The sequence below is a fragment of the Ostrinia nubilalis genome, chromosome 6 (assembly GCF_963855985.1).
Source record: "Ostrinia nubilalis chromosome 6, ilOstNubi1.1, whole genome shotgun sequence".
Lineage (NCBI taxonomy): Eukaryota > Metazoa > Arthropoda > Insecta > Lepidoptera > Crambidae > Ostrinia > Ostrinia nubilalis.
Window position 1 is genome coordinate 15,569,653 of NC_087093.1, and position 20,180 is coordinate 15,589,832.

Consider the following 20,180-nt stretch of genomic DNA (forward strand, 5'->3'; position numbering starts at 1 on the left):
AGTACTAAACATAACGAAAACGAGACCAAGCAAATGGGAAGGTTAGATTTTAAAGACTCTCTCACTAAATCGAATATATGGACCTACGTCGCAGCTTCATTATGAAGCCTTCATAAAAACTTTGCTGAGTAAAATGAGCAAACCTTATCTCGCCTTATAAATTGATAGCAATGATTATATCAAGCCTCCAATTGATATACTAAGCGCTGTAGGCGTTAACGTAACGTAGTTAAGTGCGCCGTAGGATAATAAATTAACACCCCGACCGCTAAGCCCTTCGCCTCGTCCTGAAGTAATAATTGCTGATTTACGGCTTAGCTTGATACGTTGGATCAACGTTTTAGGGACTAAGTGGGACTTTGTAGAATAATTTTATATTTTACCTACCTACTTGCTATATGTAAGAGTATCGCAAACAGACATTCTGCATACTAGTAAAACGTTGGAAAATCCTGCTGCAGGCTGTGGTTAATTTTGTAACTAGTTTTCAGTTTGACTAGTGTCCTAGTTTCGCGGTACGACAATATTTCAGGGATCCCAATTCAACCTTACCTTCTTATTAGCCTCTTTAAACTTATGAAGAACCTTATTCAATTTACAAATATTCCGTATATCCCTTCAGCTATAATAGTTCTTGGATCATTGCCTTTGTTTTACCTTGCCACTCTTTTTGGTTTTCTAAATCCCTACGCCCACCACAACCACCTCTATTGTAGTCGATTTCTGGACCAGATTCGTTTTCGGGTCTCTGTGCAACTTGAGACCACTTATCTGTACGTAATTATTTTAGTTCTTCTCTTATCCCGATCCCAAGTCCCGAAATGAAAACCAAACCCGATATTTACCTGACGTCCCGAAATTCGATATGCTTGACGAACAAAACATCACTAGCTAGCGAAAATACGCACATGAGGAAAATTCTGATAATAATATTAATTGGCTATGTTATTAGTCCATTAACGAACATTGTAGGCCAATCTGCTTGATCGATAAAGGTTAAATTAATTTAGTATTCAGTGAATATTGAAACAGTTTATTCATTCGGACTAACTCGGAAAACTAGTGTATATTTTGAAATAAAAAGATGAAGACGATTACATAGAGAAAGACATAAAATTTCACTAACGTCGTATCAAAAGTCATCTTAGCTGACCTCTAATCTGCAAGATGACAATGACTCTGAAATTAAGGCTATTAACTCCAATTTTATGGCCATCGTCCCATTACAATGTTAGATTGAATAGATACGCTTGATTTGATGTTGGAATTACCCATCATATAACCCTCGTAGACAATTACTTTCTTTATTCTTCTGGGCAGGCCCCCTCTACGTGGACTGACGATCTGGTAAAGGTCGCGGGAGGAGTCTGGATGGGGGCGGCGCAGGACCGGTTGTTATGGAAATCCTTGGGGGAGCCCTTTGTCCAGCAGTAGACGTTAGATGGCTGAAACGAACGAATTCTTCTGTTCTTGTCATATTAGCAAAACCTGATGTCAGATTTTTTGTCTCCAAACTACCGACATTGCCGACTCGGTCGATTGTACACACCCATTTCTTTCGTAACCTGGCAAATAACGTAAATGTACGAAAGAAAATACTGCCTATTTTCTTCTGATTAATTTCGTTACGAGTCTTATGAGAGTCTAACATTTCCCCCGGGCTTACTCGGAATTTACTTAGCTTGGTTTTATTGGAGGCTGGGCTGTAAGTAGATTCTGGCTTCACAGGAAAAAAGGTGGGAAGATTCCTAAATATCAATTGCTGAGCAGTAAGCTATGTTAAATTATGTAAATCCTAATATAAATATACAGAATAAACCAATAAATAAGCAGAATGCGTCACTAAAGTAGAAATTATTACTTAAAAAAGCTAATATGTATTCAAATGAAAATTGCATATAGGCATTAGTTTACAGTGTTAAAAAAAACCTTTTTTTACGCATCGTTAATTTCTTTAATAGTTTGTGACAAATACTGAAATTATCTGAAATTCAAATAATTTAAATAAATGTCTAGAAAAAGAATTGCATAAAATATATTATGTTAATTTGATAGGTATATCCTAAGGTAATAAAAGTTAGTTTGAATTTCAGCCTGTAAATTTTCCATTGTTTTTTTGAATTGAATAGAAGCTTACCTAGGAATCAATGCGGCCATATTGGGTCGTACGTAAAGCAGCGTATTATTGATAAAATATAGTAGTTTTTCGTTGAATAAACTTGTCTACTGGGTGGACCGGTGATCTGGTGAAGGTCGCGGGAAGTACCTGGATGCGGGCAGCTCAGGACCGGTCGTTGTGGAATTCCTTGGGGGATTTGTCCAGCAGTGGACGTCATTTGGCTGAAACGAACGAACGAATGAATGAAATAGTTAGTTTTGGTAAAATAATGTGTCATCGTCTTAAGAATGAATTTAGAATTTCAGCGATACTTTTCCCATTGTTTTCTCGAACAGTGTACCTACCATGAGTTTACGTTAGGTGTGCTCGCTAGCGAAAACGTCAAAAATCTCTATGGAGATTTTGTTTCTTGAAAGTAGCCGCTAGGGTTTTTTACGCAGTCGCTAGCGAGCACACGTAACGTAAACTCATGGTAAGCACACTGAATAGAAGTTATGTATAGTTAAAGTCGGTAGTAAAACAGCATTCATAAAATAAAATACTTTTCCGTTAAATAAGCTTTCTAGAAAAATCATTTACTGTCTCTTTCGAATTCCATCGGAGTCCGAGATAAAAGCCGGGACAGACGGCCGAGTGATTAAATAAGAATCGGATTTATTCCTTTTGTAGATTTCTGATAATGTTCTTTTATCTTTGCTAAGTCGACTTTATGAATCGTTGGCTCGCTGAATTTATATTAGGCGCATTTATTGTGCTTTAATTCATCCGTGACGTTTTTAGTATAGCTATTACTACCACAGTACATCGGTAAATGTAATAATTACTTTAATAAAGTCTATGTAACTTTACTGCCTGTAAATGTCATGCAACATTGGTAGAAGATATACGAGTAAAATCGTCTAAGACATAAATTGCAATTTTGTGTAATAAATTAGAGAATCATGTTTATTTATTAAAACATAAAATAAAAGACTAATGCACGTTTTCACCATCAATCCCTAATTTTTAAGTGATCCCTATGGTAACACATAACTGGAATTTTGTTTTCATAGGAGTCACTTAAAAATAAGGGATTGATGGTGAAAACGGGTATAAGACTACAAATGGGGCCTATGTTTAGCAGTGGACGTCCTGTGGCTCGGTCTAAATGGGTTAATGATGATGATGATGATGATGATGATGAAGACTACATTATTTACTACAAAACTCTTTATAACTTTTTTTTAACCTAGGGCTAAGTACATAGACAGAAGCTATACCTATACAGTACAGAATCCGCGTCGTTCCTCGCTCCCTAAGCTAGTTATTGACTTATTGAATTACTCAGAGTATTAGGAAAAATATTGGGAACTCCCCAGCTGATCGCGTTGCGGGTATCGGCCTCAATCCAGAGATAAGCACATTATGATGTCATTACAGCTGCCGCATTAGACGGCACGTCGACATGGTTTTATCGGTTTTTTGAGATAAGCCTATACATTTGTCGTTTAAAATCATCGACAGGATTTTATCACGACGCGCGCTCTAGCCCGGATGGTATTTGGCACTTGATTGCTTAGGGCAGAAGGTTTGCTTACTGTAGCTGCAATATTCATTCTTAAATAGAGACGTTCTCGTTCCCACCGCTGCATCTCCTGTGTAGCCAGGATCTACAGCTTCACCCAGTAAAAATCCAACCAGTGAAGGTCAAGTTTCTCCCGGGAGAAAGATAAACTGTCATTGGACCTGCAACGAAATTAATCAGAACTCAGAAGGTATTGGAAAATCATTAGTGAGGTCTTATTATAATCCCATTAAAATAATTCTGGTTGTCGACTCCGCAGACAAAAGAATTTAAGTCTACATGGGTGCCAAGTTCTGAAGATAAAATATGACACCTGGCACTCAAATAAAATTTTGTAGGTATTTATTTCTGAGGGAATGCATTGCAGAAAACTTAATTGATAAATTAAGCCTTAATAGTCCAGTCAATGAATGCTTTAACGACGGTGTAGAGAGAAATCCGTGAACACAATTTTTGACCTCGGGGCTTTATTTAAACTAGTTAGGAGGTGAACATAGCAAAAGTCCCCGCCCTTAGCCCCTGAGCCGGCGGAGAGAGGGGGGTTTAAAGGTACCACTTTTCGGTTTTTCGCTTAATCCTCGGAAACTATGCGTCCTAGTCTCATGACTACTATGAACCAAAAAAAGCTTATTCAATTTGCTACAGGTGAGATAGTCAAGTTTTTCTATATCTTATATAGTTTTCGCGGCATCTGCTCTAGAAGGTCTGTAATATTGAAAATTTTATTTTAGTCTTACATGTTCCCATCAGGAGAAAATCGACTAAATCAACATTGAGCTAATATTCTAGACACTTGGAGCCACTTTTGACTCCTCATCACTCAAAAACTTCTGTGCATTAACACTTCAAATTTGGCTCATGTGTTGAGATTTGCAAGATAAACATCAGCTTCAAATTTCATATATATACTTCAAACGGTTATTTAGGTACAGTACTTTTTGAGTGATGAGGAGTCAAAAGTGGCTCCAATTGGTTCATCTAAATATACGCACGGTGCAGTCCCCTCCCTGGAACTGGGCTTAACATGCTCCCGCATGTCTATAATATTAGCTCAATGTTGATTTAGTCGATTTTCTCCTGATGGGAACATGTAAGACAAAAATAAAATTTCCAATATTACAGACCTTCTAGAGCAGATGCCGCGAAAACTATACAAGATATAGAAAAACTTGACTATCTCACCTGTAGCAAATTGAATAAGCTTTTTTTGGTTCATAGTAGTCATGTCACTAGGACGCATAGATTCTGAGGATTAAGCGAAAAACCGAAAAGTGGTACATTTAAACCCCCCTCTCCCCGCCGGCTCACGGGCTAAGGGCGGGGACTTTTGCTATGTTCACCTCCTAACTAACCTAAATAAAATCCAGAAGTCAAAAATTTTGTTCCACGGTTTTCCATCTATAATGCTTTATTGACTGGACTATAAGTGAATTTAGCTAAAACAATTTAGGCACCTAAAAACACAATTCTTTGACTTCGTGTGGAATCAAACCTGGGACTGATAGTCTTAAGTATTCTTAATAATCTTCTATTGTCTGCGTTAAACTGCAAATGGTGCATGCACACTGCGGCTGCGGCTGGCCTAAATAGCAAGGAGGCCATTGCGATGCGACGCTCCAATCCTTCACAGGTACATAGGTACAGTCGGTAGCACCTCAGATTATACATTTTGTTGAAAAATCGAATCTATTACAACTACATAAGGTCAAGGTGTTTATGCTGACTTGCCGTCGTCTGTAGGTACGCGTAGTTTGCACCGACAGAAATGGCAAGCAAAAATTTACATTAACACCGAATCGTTGAGTCTAAAGTGATGTGCCTATATCTTTGTAATTTGAAAGAAAGTTCGTGTCTATTCAAATTCAAATGATTTCTTTCAGAAACCAAGTCTCATAGTAACATAATGACTTACACAAATCAAAATAAGACTTATTATTTACTTAGGTATTTAGGTAGGTACTCGTACTTAGATTGCGAAACTATAGATATTACTGAAACAAACTGCATATTTTACCGATAGCTTTTCCAAGTCTAGCGCTGGTTAGAAGCATAATTTGAAGATAAATACTGTGGCATCTTATGTACTTAGTGGCAAGTGAGATTTTCCTACAAAAAAACATTACTTATAGTCCTTGTTATACCTACGTTTGGTGGCCAAATATCAAATTCATAAACCACCCCATACTTCCCCTTGCTGGTATCTTGTATTCAGGGCGACTTCCCAGATCGTTTGGAGTCCCTAGGGTGAAATCGGGATCGTTGTTGGTACGTGAGCACGGTTGACCCGTAAAGTGTGGTGTTACTTACCCCCGTCGCCTCTTATTGTTAGATGGTTATTTTTATTCAATTTTCACAAGCGCTGAATGTCATTGAATATCTGATAGCATATTAAAGCAGCTTCAAAAGAATTCAAGTGTAACATATCAAAGTGTAGAAAGTTTTTTAAAAAATGTAGAGCTTTTAATGACGTAATATGTCCACCCACAAGGTGGACCGACGACCTCATAAAGGTAGCAGAAAGGCGCTGAGTGCAGCCGGACGATGTGGAAATCATTGGGGAGGCCTATGTACAGCAGTGGACGTCCTGTGGCTGAAATGATGACGATGTGCTTATAGCTTTTAATTGGTTTTGTCTGTGTGACTACTAGGTACCTAAATGCATTTTTTTTTTAAATAAATATAAAAAGGCTTTCCTGTGATGCACTTTGTTCTTCACTGTGTTCTCATTCTAATAACATTGATGTTAAATGGATAATAAAAGTATACAATTATGAATAAGGTTGAGACATTTAAAACTACACATTCTACATTAGCACCGTTAATGTATCTGTTTCACCAACTTTGAAACACCTGCAGCGGATGGGAATATAACCTAGTTTTGAAGAGTCTCCATGGAACTAATTTATTCTAGAAATTGCACTGCTAAACAGGCACGATCTCATTCCAGAACTATTAAAGATCTTGAAGACTTAGCGGAGTGTTGAATTGAAACTGCAATACATTTGCAGATAGTATTCAACTGAAAGTAATGTAAACTTTATCTAGGTACCATAACAACACTATTTAGTAAGTTTTTTATGAGTTTTATGAGCTCATCTACAAAAAAAAAATTGGAGCAGAATAAGGTTGTGTAATCTCAAATACCGTGCTAGGTATATAAATATTTACTGTATTTTATTGAAAAAGAGGCTGACAAAGGTGACTGAGTTTCCTCCGCCACTTCTTCTCAGCACCAGCCCGTATTATTATGTTGTCCTGAAGTGGTGGGCCCTACAAAGGGCTTATGTCCTGAATAAACTATTTGAATTTGAATTTCTGTGACTTTACTTATCTTTAGATGACTCTTTTAACAACCAATTTTACTGTCAATATTTTTGTTAACAGTGTCGTGCCCAGCACCGCTCAAGAACCGCGACTTCGTGCTGCAGCGGTCGTGGCTCGACACCGGCGATGAGAAGATGATCCTCAACCACTCCGTCTTCCACAAGGACTACCCACCCAGGAAGGGCTATGTCAGGTAAAATTAGGCACTATTCCCACCTCTCGTTCCCACCGCTGCAACTCCTGTGTAGCCAGATTCCAGAATCTACTACTTGATTGGCAATAAAAACTCAACCAGTGAAGGTCAAGTTGCCCCCGGGAGAAAGTTAAACCGTCATTGGACCCGTAAATAAATTAATCAGAAGAACATAGAAAGAGTTCGAAATTAGGTTAGTCATCATCCTATCATCATCATTATTTCAGCCACAGGATGTCCACTGCCGAACATAGGCCTCCCCCAATGATTTCCATATTTCCCGGTTGGTAGCGGTCTTCATCCAGCGCCTTTCTGCTACCTTTATGAGGAGAACGAACGTTTTACTGTGTTTTTCGCCTTTAAGATGTCAGTTTATCGAATAGAAGGGCGTCCTATACTAGGTTACTGTACACGTACTATGCCGAAACATGGTCTCTATTCAAAAAATCATTACTACTAATATTCAACTCAATCAGTAACAGTTCTGTGAAAAATATGGCAAAATAATTATGAACCGTTGAGTTTCCAAATAAAAACAGACTAAACAATAATTTGTTATTTCTTTGATGTTACTTAAATGTTTAGACGTTCATTATTCTCGTTTTCCTACAGTAATTAGAATTCTTAAGACACGAGTGATTAACGGTTGGTGTTTAACTTTCTGAAATGTTCACATTACACTGGAGACATCCTTAAAAGCATTTACAGCATCAAATAGTTAATGACACGCAAAGTAGCCAACAAGTACACAACACGTCGTTGTTACAATTATCAACTTTTTGGCCACTATTACACTGTTTTACGCTGTACTGACTGTACTGCGCAGTACTGGGAACCTTTAAAGCAAGCAATATTCTCCGCTGATTCGAAAATCACGTTAGAAATTGCGTAAGAAAGACGATAAAAAGGGAAAAAGAAACTGCGACTAAGAGATTCTTTAGTCTCCTCGCACAATGGAGGTAAATGCTCGTGCCTGAATAGACCTCAGCCTTTACAATATTACAATACGTCGGATTATCACTTTGCAGCCGCTTTTCAGGAGGAAGGTTTTATTAAGCACTAACTTTTTATTAACAGGTAATTCAAGCAATAACAACTGTCTACAGTATTTTTGCGCACTGGTTATACATAGCTTATTTTTATTGCTTTATAACCTAGAAACAAGAATAACAACAAAAAATTGTTCTGAATTTGCTTTTATGTGTAAAAAATAGAAAAATTCATATCAATGAATGTATGAAACATGAACATAGAGATGATTTAATTTGTTGCCAAATATTTTTTTTTCTTTCTTTCTTTCATTCTTTCTAATTATTAAAACATAACAAACATCCATTTAAGATTCATTCTCACAAAAGAAAAAATAAAATAGAGTCCAAATATTTATTAAAAATGAAAAGTTCTAATTTCCTGTCATGTTCCATAGAAGATTTTTTTCATAAAAATCTAACCCTATCATGCTTTCAGTCTACTGGCCTTGGTAACGTCGTTTCTTAAATCCCACTATATTTTGATGAAAGTGTGCCCCTTGTTCTTGCGAATAAGCCCCCATAATTATTTATAAATATATCACAATGAGAATGTGACGTGCATCTTGAGAGACATTCTACTATGAAGATGGAAAATTCAAATCGCTATAACTTCTTAAAAAGCAAATATTTTCGATTTGTAATCGCACTTTTTTATATACATTTGCTTATATAATCAGAATATAATAAGTAAAATCCATGCGCAAAAAAAAAATTTTTTTTTGTTGACCGGTGTAATCCAAATGCCATTATTTATCATCATCATCATTTCAGCCATAGGACGTCCACTGCTGAACATAGGCCTCCCCCAATGCCATTATTATCTAAATTTTATTTTGTATTTTTGCCGAAAAATGTTCTACTACGAGTACGAGTAATTGTAGAAGATAGAAACAAGTTTTTTGGCTCAAAAACAGAATGAGTGTCGAACGCATTTTCTTGGCTTTTTGTGATAGATAAAGTGTTTTATTATTATTTTATGTAAAACTAAAGGAATTTTCCAGTTTTTCCACTAAAAATAAAACGAGTACACAAGTAAATGACTTTTAAATTGAGAATTAACTATGCTCTCGATAAAATTTTCCAGTAATGCAATAAAACGTAGCTAAATATCTTCAGACCTCTCGAATCGGTTTATTTATATTGGAAATGAGCTCAGTTATCACCTGATTTATAATCTCTCTTATCTGTGCGCGGAAAATCCTGTTCACATATTTAATTTTAACACATAAGTGTTAATAATTTCAGTGATATGCTCTTACAATTCAAACAATATCTTTCCTTGCCAACCATTGTAGGTAAATTATTGCCAACCAAAGTATTTCAACGTCACTGAAATGGCATATAACAATAAATAAGAAGTAAGGAAGCTAATAGTACTTTTCCTGAAGAAAAAGTAACCAAATTAAAATTCGTTAATTCAGAATTGTATACCTAGACACTTTATAAATAGAAATGCTCTACCATTTTGGCCGGTCCTTAAAAGCCCAAATTGCTTACTTATTTACTGAAGCGCCGTATAATTTGCGTTTTCTTTGCCGAAACCCGGCAATCATATTAATAATATAATCAAAGTCCCGCGGAACTGAAAGAAGCCCGGTAATTAAAAATCTTGCGTCCTGTTCTCTCATATAGGATTATACTAGTGGGAACGGGACAAAAGAAGAGCTCTTGCGAAGGAGTTTGCGGGGCGGCATTTTTAGTCGATCTAAGTGCCGAAACGAGATGAGTTTCAATGGCTGGATACTTTGGAGTTTTCTCGATTAAAGGGACTTTGTCGTGGCTTTCCTTATCGTGATTAATTACTCTAAAGACAGACTCGTTACCACTTTTTACTGAAAATTACTTTCCATTTTTTAACAGACTCCATTGTCAATAATAGCGTTAGGTAAATTCGAAAGTTTCAATACTGAACTGAACTAAAAAACAATAAAAGCTTTAAGCTTTCTCGTGGCATTGTTTCTAAAATTCATGAATTCTAAAAGCTTTCGCCATACTAGTAGTAATAGTACAACATTTGAACTAAATAACTTTCACGTTAGGAATTTTATTAATTTTAGTTCTGTTTCCATTGTGATGTGTCAAAATGGCTTGTTTATTCTTCAGGTCTTCTGACGATAAAAAAATCAGCCCAAAGTACAATATGAAAATCGTTCGCCTATAAAATCTTTATAAGCTCTACTTAAGATTTCTTACTATACGCCTCTATCATCAAATACTAGTAAAAAGATAAAAGCTCCACTAAAAACAAACATAATAAGGAAACGATTTGGAATACATTCACCTTTATTTTCAATTGAAGCAAACAATACAAATAGTCATGTCACTTCCACGAAAGCCTTCGGCAAATACAAAAATCTGATCTAATAAGCAGTATAAGAGTAGGCGCACACCGTTGATTTTTAGTTGGCCGATAGTTGTGCCCGATTTTAAATTGTATGAAGAATCGGCCAAATCGAATCGGCGTAGTGTGCGCACTCCCATACATGCCCATACTGATCAACTGCCCGACTAAACTATCGGCCGATGAAAAATCAAAGGTGTGCGCCTACTCTTAGAGAGTAAATAGAATAAATATTGGTCTGAAAAACTTATTCCCGTGTAATCAGAAATGTGAATTGGTTGCTAGGGCTGTCACTCGCAGATGTAGCTTTAAGGTTCGGAAAATAATAACATTATGATTTACTTTATTAAATGCCTTTGAGTTATTCGATGATCAAATATTTAGAAGAGACGATAGCCGAACGGTGAAGGACTGGCTGACTCATCATCCAAGAAATGCGGGTTCGATCCCCGCCTCTCGACTATTGTGGTGAACACACTCAAAAGCATTAATTCGTAGCACAAGCATATTTAGTTTACCACGAGGGCTTATCGGGATTTCTAAAAAAATACTTAATACTTGAAGGTAATGCTTTATTTAAACATAATTTTACTTTACGGAATTTACAAGGCTCGAGTAGCCTTGGATTAATTTCCAAATGTCTAAACTGATAGATAAAGTGTTTAGGCTAGTTTTGTTTGTTGTTTACCCTCTATTAGACATCAGTCCTTTTGACACTCAAAGATCGTGGCTTGGCACGAAATCGCTAGTTTAAAATTGGTGCAAAGCAGTGTCTTCCGTTTCTATATTGTTTCAGTCAGAAACTTGATGTTAATGCTGTCACTTTGGATGGCTAAGCTCTGATTACTAGAAAATACAATAGCCTGGTTCAATAGAACTAAATACTACCTACTTACAAACATAGCAAATTGATCTCATGAAAACGATTCCTTTAGACTCTAAAGGAATCGTTTTCATGAGATTGCTCTGAACACCAAAAAACCTTTTTGAACATCCTCCAAGAAGTTTAGAGGATCTTCAAAAAGGTTTTTTTGGTGTTGAGTATTTAAAACATTATTTTTTAGAAAAAGACTGGCAGGTTTAAAAAGTTTTTTGGTGTCAAGACTTGATTAATTTTATGATCCTCAAAGGGCTGGCAGGCTATAAATTATAGTAAAGTTTTTGATGGTAGCCCTATGTTGTCATTATTTGCCCAATTTGCGGGCACTCCAGAGATTAGATAGCGTCACGCGTCCGACCGTGACGTCGGCCTTCGTCGTGACGCACTCGTCTCAGCCAAACTTCATCATTATACCTATTCGTTAACTCTACCAGAGTAAATACAAATGAGTAGGTCATCTTCATAGAAAGTTTCTTTCAGAGATGTAACGGAGGTAGTTTTATCGGAACCGAAATCGGAATCGGAGTTTTCAAATTTGATTTATCGGAATCGGAATCGAAATCGGAATCGAAATCGGAGGCAGGGTCAGTTTGTTTAAGGACAAATAAAACATGATTTATAGTCAATTCTTTTCATTTTTATTTATTATTATAAAATAAAAAACAAAATTGGCATAATTCCAAATAAACAAAAGATAAAATTAATGAATTTAAAGTTTAATTAAAATTAAAACCCAAAGTAGCGTGTTACATTTGGTTACATTACAATAAATGAACAAAAGCTAAAACAAATTAAATCAAAATGGACTCCAAAAGTAATGTATTGTACTTTATGAACAAAAGCTTTGATGCTTTGTCCCCATCCAATCTATTTCTTAAAGAGTCGTAAATTAGGCCAGCTCCACTAAAAAGTTGTTCGCTAGCTAGGTACCGAGCCCGGTGGACATGACAAATATTGCCGGGCAATTGATTGTAGGGGCTGGAATTTTGTATTTCCATTTACTTATTATATTACTATGGCCGCTTTGTTTCGTTCGACCTCCGATTAACATCCGATACAAAAGTATCGGAACCGAAGTCGGAACCGAAAGTGTAATAATAATCGGAAGTTCCGACTTGACGGAACCGGAATCGAAGCTCCGTTACATCTCTAATAGAAACGCCTGAGCGCTATTTGTGTGTGAGCGCGCCAATACGTATGCGGCGCGCACGCACACACTGACAATATTTAGCGTTGATTTAGCGGTGAGTTGCCCCGAATTTTGTCAGTGTGTGCGTGCGCGCCGCATACGTATTGGCGCGCGCTCACATACAAACCGCGCTCGGTGCATTTCTATGAAGATGACCTACTCATTTGTATTTACTCTGCCTCTACATATTAAGTTTAATCGAGATTTTTCTCAATTCACTACTCAATCTTTTTGCTTTTTCAAATGTTTTAATGAACACCATGAATTCGCATTCCTACACATTTATTCGATTACAGTGATTTTATTTATCAGCTATTGAGAAGCGATCCAGGACATTCAGTGATTTCTGGAATTTACAGCTGACTTGTTCTGACAGAGACAGCAATTAAATAAGTACAAAGGGACATTTATCAAAATATCAACACTGTCTTGACCATAGCTCCACCCGTCTAATTTCGTATTTCTAACAATCGCCACCCCTAGGGAAACGTATAAAATGTGTGTCAAATTGCGAATCGGCGTGACGGCTAGGGCTGCCACGTTCCGCAGCTAAGCACTTTTCCCCCTGGACTCCCCCCTTTCTGGCATTCCCAAACTGCTGATGTTCGGAACGTGCCCGATTGTATCACTGAATTCGCGAACGCATAAGTGGGTGACATTCCTGTCAATTTTCTTAAGTAGCATTGTGAAAAGGTACTATGGCTTTATTATTACAATGGATTTGGAAAGAAACATGCGTTTGAACTTTGAAGGATTGCTTATGGATCTTTCTTGTTAGGTAAGCGAAAAATGCTGAGGGAAGAAGTTACTTAGTTTGTACTATAAAATGTTTAGCCTTTGTATCTGGATTGAGATTTCCAACTTGAACGTGCTCATTTTCTACTCAAGGATGCATTTATTTAATATGATAAGCTCATACTTCATACTCTTCTTTTATTGGATAAAAAAAAAATTGACGTCATTGTTTTGTTACTTAATCAACTATAAATAAAAATACTTACCCTTCTTATTGTGTGGGTTGTGTAACCTTTAGTTTCTATTTGTTGTCATTTCAGCATCAAAGGCTGGGGCTCGGTAGTGCTGTGGCGCAGGATGACGCATTCAGTGCGTCATCAATCATTCACAGCACTATTGACGCGTGAGAGATACGCTGACACAGCCTAAACTGAAAAGCCTGCTCTAACACTGTGTTCTATAATTCGATCTTTGTTAAACAAGCTATTTAAGCAAGTTGGTTGCAAAAATGTATAATTTCCCACTAATAGAGTATGATAGAGTTTTTGGATTGAAACATTTTCTCATTTATCTCCTTAAATTAGCTTTTGCCCGCGGCTTCACCCCCGTGAAATTTCGTTTGTCACAGATCGTCATAAATTATAGCCTATATGTTATTCTGGGTTATAAACAATAATATTATAAAGTTTCATCAAAATCCGTTCAGCAGTTTTTGCGTGAAAGAGTAACAAACATCCAGACATCCAGACATCCAAACTTTCGCATTTATAATATTATATAATAAGTAGGATTATTATGACTTAAATAAATAAATGTAGAGACAAGTATTTCGTACACTCAGACCAGAAAATCACTTATGACCCTTTACATTTTAGTATTCAGTATAAAATAAATATATAAATAATTATGTCTGTTCTCTTTGGCCATTGCGAATGATTCTGAACAGTGAAGTGATCCTCCGCGTTTCAGTTGATTAGTCGGTAACTGTTTCGTTTTGCGGCTTGTGGTTTCAAATCGAATTGGGTCATCCCAAAACTTGTCCGAAAACAACACAATCACTGGATACTGATAAATTGCGTTCTTATGTTGGCTTAATTGCCCTAACTGGTACTGCCAAATGTTTATAAAACTCCTAAAAATACTTTATGGAAATGTCTGTTGACTTTTGAGATAGGCAGATTTTTATAATTTATTACAGTTCACCACGCAGGCACTGTAGACACCGGAAAACATAGCGTGGAAAGTCTATCCACAAGGTGGACCGAAGACCTTATAAAGGTAGAAGGAAGGCGCTGGATTTCAACCGGGCCATGTGGAGGCCTATGTTCAGCAGTGCACGTCCTGTAGCTGAAATGATGACGTAGGCACTACGTTTATACTCGTACCTAATATATCATATTCGGTAGAATACTGATCTCAATATGCTATAGTTTCGCTTCCCTTTCACCCTTACAATGTGTAAAAGGGTGGTTATCGCTCGTTAGACAGAAACTGAGCACGTTCGTTACACACGAGCACACCGGACATTTTGCGAGAAAAATTTACAGGACCGTACGTGACCCTACTCTTAATAAACTACCCTTATAGGCATAGCCTTATCTCTATGTGATAGGATTCGTAATAATGTCCGCTAAACTATTATGTCGGTATTGGTAAGTGTTTTTCATCTAGTTAAGGTTTCGAGCTACTAACCGCAAAGCCAGTGGTTTATGGTTAAATCCCGCAAGGGATGTTTGTGTGAGTATTATGATCATGCATTAGTATGAGTATGTGTAATATTGTTAATTAAGCTAATGAACTAGGTAACTTATATGTTCAGGATTTTTACACATAAAAAGAGAGGGACTGAGGATTCGAGCCTATAAAAGGCATTATACAAGCTAGTTCATTTACGGCTAAATTAAATACTGTGTCAACATGAAGTTTAAATCATCATCATCATCATCATTTCAGCCATAGGACGTCCACTGCTGAACATAGGCCTCCCCCAATGCTGACGGGGATCGGGGATGGGACGTCCACCTACAAGGTGGACCGACGACATCGTAAAGGTAGCAGGGAAGCGCTGGACGTAGGCCGCTACCAATCGATCAACATGGAAGTTTAAATAGATATATTTATTTATCCGATTTAAGATTTAGATAAAACATAGGTACTTACAATTTGATATGACCCGATATTAGTTTCGGTTTCGGTTGCTTTTGATATAAACATCTTCTAACTTTGTGAGTAGGTATCGTATCGTCCCGTGGAACCCTAAGCGGTCGCATGAGACCGTGGTCACAATTGATTTCTATCATGTTTCGATTCGCTGGTACTTGAAAGCTTTTATTTTTAACTGGCTTCTAAAAAGGAGGAGGTTCTATGTTCGACTGTATGTATTTTGTTTTTCTATGTAGATAGGTATGTTCACCGATTACTCCGTCAATTTGGGGAACAATTTTCAAAAAGTTTCTTTGTTCGATAGAGTACACTTCTAAGGTGGTCCTATTGTAACCAAGTCAGGATCTGACGATGGGATCCTAGGGAAACCTCAAATTTTGTAGTCACGTATTACGTTTTTCATATTTTTCTTAAGTTAATAACCTTGTCTCTTTGCTTGCAGAGCGCTGTCCCTTCTAACTGGATTCGTGGTGCGCACACGGCCTGAGGGCGGCAGCTGGCTGGGATATGTCTCGCGCTCCGACCCCCGCGGCGCGCTACCTGCGTGGCTTGTCAACAGGTAGATAGATAGATAAATATAAGGTTTATTTGCTAAACACATTGACAAAGTAATAGTAACAAACACAGGAGTAGCAGAAAAATAATTACATTACAAGAAATAAAAAAGAAAATCCTGCGCTAAAGTGTAAGTGTGCCGCAGTGATGCAAAAAGTAGAGAGCTCAGTGTAGACGAAAAGGAACAGAACACAAATTTTCAGCTCTTTCTTGAAAAAAAGAAAGAAGACGCACGACAATTTATACTGGCCATTCTTTTGGCGCAAATACACTATGCGGGAAATTGACAGAGACGAAGCACGAGCCCGCACATCGAAGTATGGGCGACCCACGACTTAACTAACCGAAGTGCGTGTTTACTCTACGTCTCGATCAATTTTCCGCATAGTGTACTTGCGCCATTAGTGTAGTTCAAGTGACGGGAACACACCATACTCGATGTAAGTACGAGTATGTCGAATCGAAGACTTTCAAGGAAATGTAGAACATCGATTTTGCAAGATCAGAGGTCAATCAATGCAGTTCACCCGATAAACGACGGTGCTAGCTTGCAGTCAAAACTCTAGAAGGGATGAAGTTTCGTTTTATTGCGATGCACTATGGGTATAACAATAAATGCTGGTAACTTTAAACCTTTAACAACTTTAAGTCGACGAAGAAGCGTTAATTCGTAGGGTTTTTCTTCACCAATCGCTGAATGTACCTAACGTACTCTGGGATCTAGATTTGTCTAGGAGGAATATAAGATGAGGTTAGAGGTATTCCAATATTTATACGTAGCTGTAGGTATTATATCCACGAGGCTTAAAAAGGAATTCGTACGCGCATTCTTAAAAGCTTTTCCTCGTTTAAGCCTAAATCTAAGAGAACATTCTAGATGCCATTATTGAATTAGCAACCTCTACTTTTATCCACGTAGGCAAGCGGGCAATCCACAAGGGTCGGCCCTTTAGTGCTCGAATCATTGAGCACGATCCTTTACTTTTCGAGGGTTTTTAGGTTTTTCCGATTGTAGATATAATACCTATTCGGGTGATTTTTATGACCGACTTTTTTTAAATAAACTCAATATAAATCGGCAATACAATATCGAAGTAGGTACATGAACTCAGCCTTTTGAGTAATATTCCTAGTTAGCTATTATGGTAATACAAAGTTCTATCCACAAAATACATATGTATGGTTATTCTTATATGATTTAATAGTATGTAAGATAACCCACCGCCTCCACGTAAGGTAATAATAATAATAAAATAAAAAATCGTTTATTGCTTACTTTACAAAAAAGAAATTACAAAAAAAAAAACTTATATTAAAAAGGTAAGTAAGGAAACCATTTTGCAATAGAAAGCGTTACCGTGCATCCCTTGGGAACTTAGTATTTTTTGCAGAGACACATATCCTGTTTCTGTAGGTAGCTAGGTATATTTGATTACATTACAGAATACCGCTTATTTGCAAAATGAACTAAGCTCTGCTCATTCTGTGTTCTCCGAACAGGTGTAGTGTAGCTGGTAGTTCAGTAAAATTATATCATTGTTGTCCCCAGGGTGACGGCCCAGCTAGCGCCTCGCCTGGTCAACCAGCTCCACATGGCAGCGCGGAAGTATCCTGGCTGGAAGTCGCTCACAGACCTGCCGTACCACAAGCCCTGGAGACACCCGGAGCAAGTGCCGCCGTATAGGATCTCCTTGGCTGATGTAAGTTTTATTAGGAACTAGCTTTCCGCCCGCGGCTTCGCTTGCATGGAATTTCGTTTGTTAAATCCTGAATTTTCTTTACTATAAAACTTAAGGAGCCCGAGACCTTTCCAACGAATGCAAAACCGTGGAAATCGGTTCGTGCGTTCTGGAGTTATAGCGTCAGGAAGGAAAACCCGACTTATTTTTATATAGTAGACTACCATTACTATTCCTGCTGATCTTTTTAGTAGGGTACCTACTAAAAAGGTAGACCGACGACCTCATAAAGGTAGCAGGAAGGTGCTGGATGTTGGCCGCTTCCAACCGGTCAATATGGAAATCATTAGAGGAGGCCTATGTTTAGCAGTGAACGTAATATGACTGAAATAATGAAGATGATGATCGCTATTACATCAATTGATTCCTTTGTGTAATAATAAAGTATGCACGATGCATCTAGGGCTACCCAACCCAATGTGTAAGATTTCAATCAATGAATAACGTTTCAAGTAAATTAAAAATCCAACATGTTGATGAAACAGCAAACTTTTTTGTTTGTCATTAAAATAAGAATCTTATGATGTATTTCAGCAATATAGAATTTAAATTAATTGGACGTACGTAGTAACGTAATTAGTCGATTCTGAGTCTTCGATTTTCCCCGAAGCTAGAGTGGAGATACTTAGCAACAGGAAAATATAGCTCAAAGCATTCTAAGAACTACTTACAACTGGTTCTTAAGGTATTTAGTCGATGAAAGTCTCTTCAAGAAATCGGGAAGCTTATTTTGCGGTAGGCTTTGATGTATTTATCCTTTTTCTTTACTGAAGGTCGGTTTTTGCCTCCGAAATCGAATTACGCGCTTCGGATTCTTCGCAACTTGCGAAAGGTCAGAAACTCATTAAAGGTTAGGCAAGATTGCTCCGAGTTGAGATAATGTATCGATTGGAGGCCCTTACAACTGACGTGTATCGCGATGTATGTATGTATCTATACAGATGCGTCTTAGGCGTAAATCGTGCTAATTTTGAGATACCCTGTATTCAGAGATTATTTTTGAGTTTTATTATCATCCTTCAAGAAAATTTAACAGGTGTTGGTGGTCTTTATATTCTACATTTTATGCTTACTACAAAAATCTAATTAAAATTGCATTTATTCATTCCAGTGCGTAGACCCTGATGCTCCACCAGTCCCCGAAGAGCCAAAACCAGACACATCCAAAGGCAAACTTGAAGTGCCCCAAGCCAAAGAAATAGAGAGCCACAGCGTAGAAGACCTTGGAGATATATCATCAGAATTCAGCGTGGAAGTGGAAGAAGACTTATCTGAACTCACGCTAGACTCAACCAAGAAGAAAGGCAAGTTCTACAAGCTAGTTAAGTCAATGAAGAACAGAAGGAAGAGTGTGCAAGTGGCCAAAAGTGCTGACAATTTGATGGAAGGGAAACCGGAGGAAAAGCAAGAGAAGAAAAAGGGGTTCAAATTCCATCGTAGATTCAGTCTTAGTAGAGGGAGGGAGGATTGAGATTTTGTTAGCAAAATTGGTAAGGATTCTAAATGAGTTTATAAAATGCCGAAAAGCCGAAATAAATGACTGTAATTGCTCTGTACTTTGATCTCTATGAAGTACCATTTTACGGCCATGACTTCTGTGGGTAGTCGAGCAAGCGGTATTTATAATTACACTTACAACGCGTTAAGAATGTATAATACTGATTTTAATTGAATGGTTCTCAAATGTGTTTTTTAATGAATTGATTGTGACTACAATGTTTAGAACATAATAAGAAGAAACTGTCTCTAATTGACTTTTAGTTGCAAATTACTGTTTTTTTCATTAAGTCACGTGTCAGATCTGAAACAAAACTATATCAAAGCTGACCTAAACATATCAGCTAAGCGCACATTTCGACTGCGGTCTATTTCTTCTCAGTTTAAACTCTAAAATGAGCTTATTGATAAAACAGTAGTTAAAATCGATGTTAAACCTGGTTGAATGGTAGGTAAATGTTAATGAATTGTCAAAGAGAGAGATTGTTAGTAATTTGTCAGTGTTACGATGTTTTATGATATAAGAAGATGTTACTGTAGCTAGACATTTTTGTGAATTTTAAATACAATAAAATGTTCGATGTCGGGTCACAGCTCTACAACTATGGATGTTCAGCTGTATACAACGTAGATAACCACATAGGTAGGTACATTTCCATTAATTTACCCGATGTTTCGACTTCGAATTAATTAATTCTCATGTTAACCTAATAATATCGTAGAACGATAGTGTAAAGCGAGCGTTATTTTTTTTGTTTAAGTCTTTAATTTAAAATTAGGAAGTTTATGTAGATCCATGTTTTGGACCCGATGTCTAATGCTGATTAATAATTAAAACCTGCAAATGGTT

At 37.2% G+C, this 20,180-nt stretch overlaps 1 protein-coding gene across 1 annotated transcript in view; it reads left to right on the forward strand.

Moving 5' to 3' along the window:
* LOC135072755 (START domain-containing protein 10-like) overlaps window positions 1-19,389 on the forward strand; it is a 39,165-nt gene extending 19,776 nt beyond the window's left edge. The window contains exons 5-8 of the mRNA XM_063966793.1: window positions 7,068-7,200; window positions 15,982-16,098; window positions 17,644-17,794; window positions 18,945-19,389. Coding sequence (XP_063822863.1) covers window positions 7,068-7,200; window positions 15,982-16,098; window positions 17,644-17,794; window positions 18,945-19,304 — 761 coding nt within the window. The 3' untranslated portion in view covers window positions 19,305-19,389. The remainder of the gene's footprint in view (window positions 1-7,067; window positions 7,201-15,981; window positions 16,099-17,643; window positions 17,795-18,944) is intronic.
* Window positions 19,390-20,180: the final 791 nt, after the last annotated feature.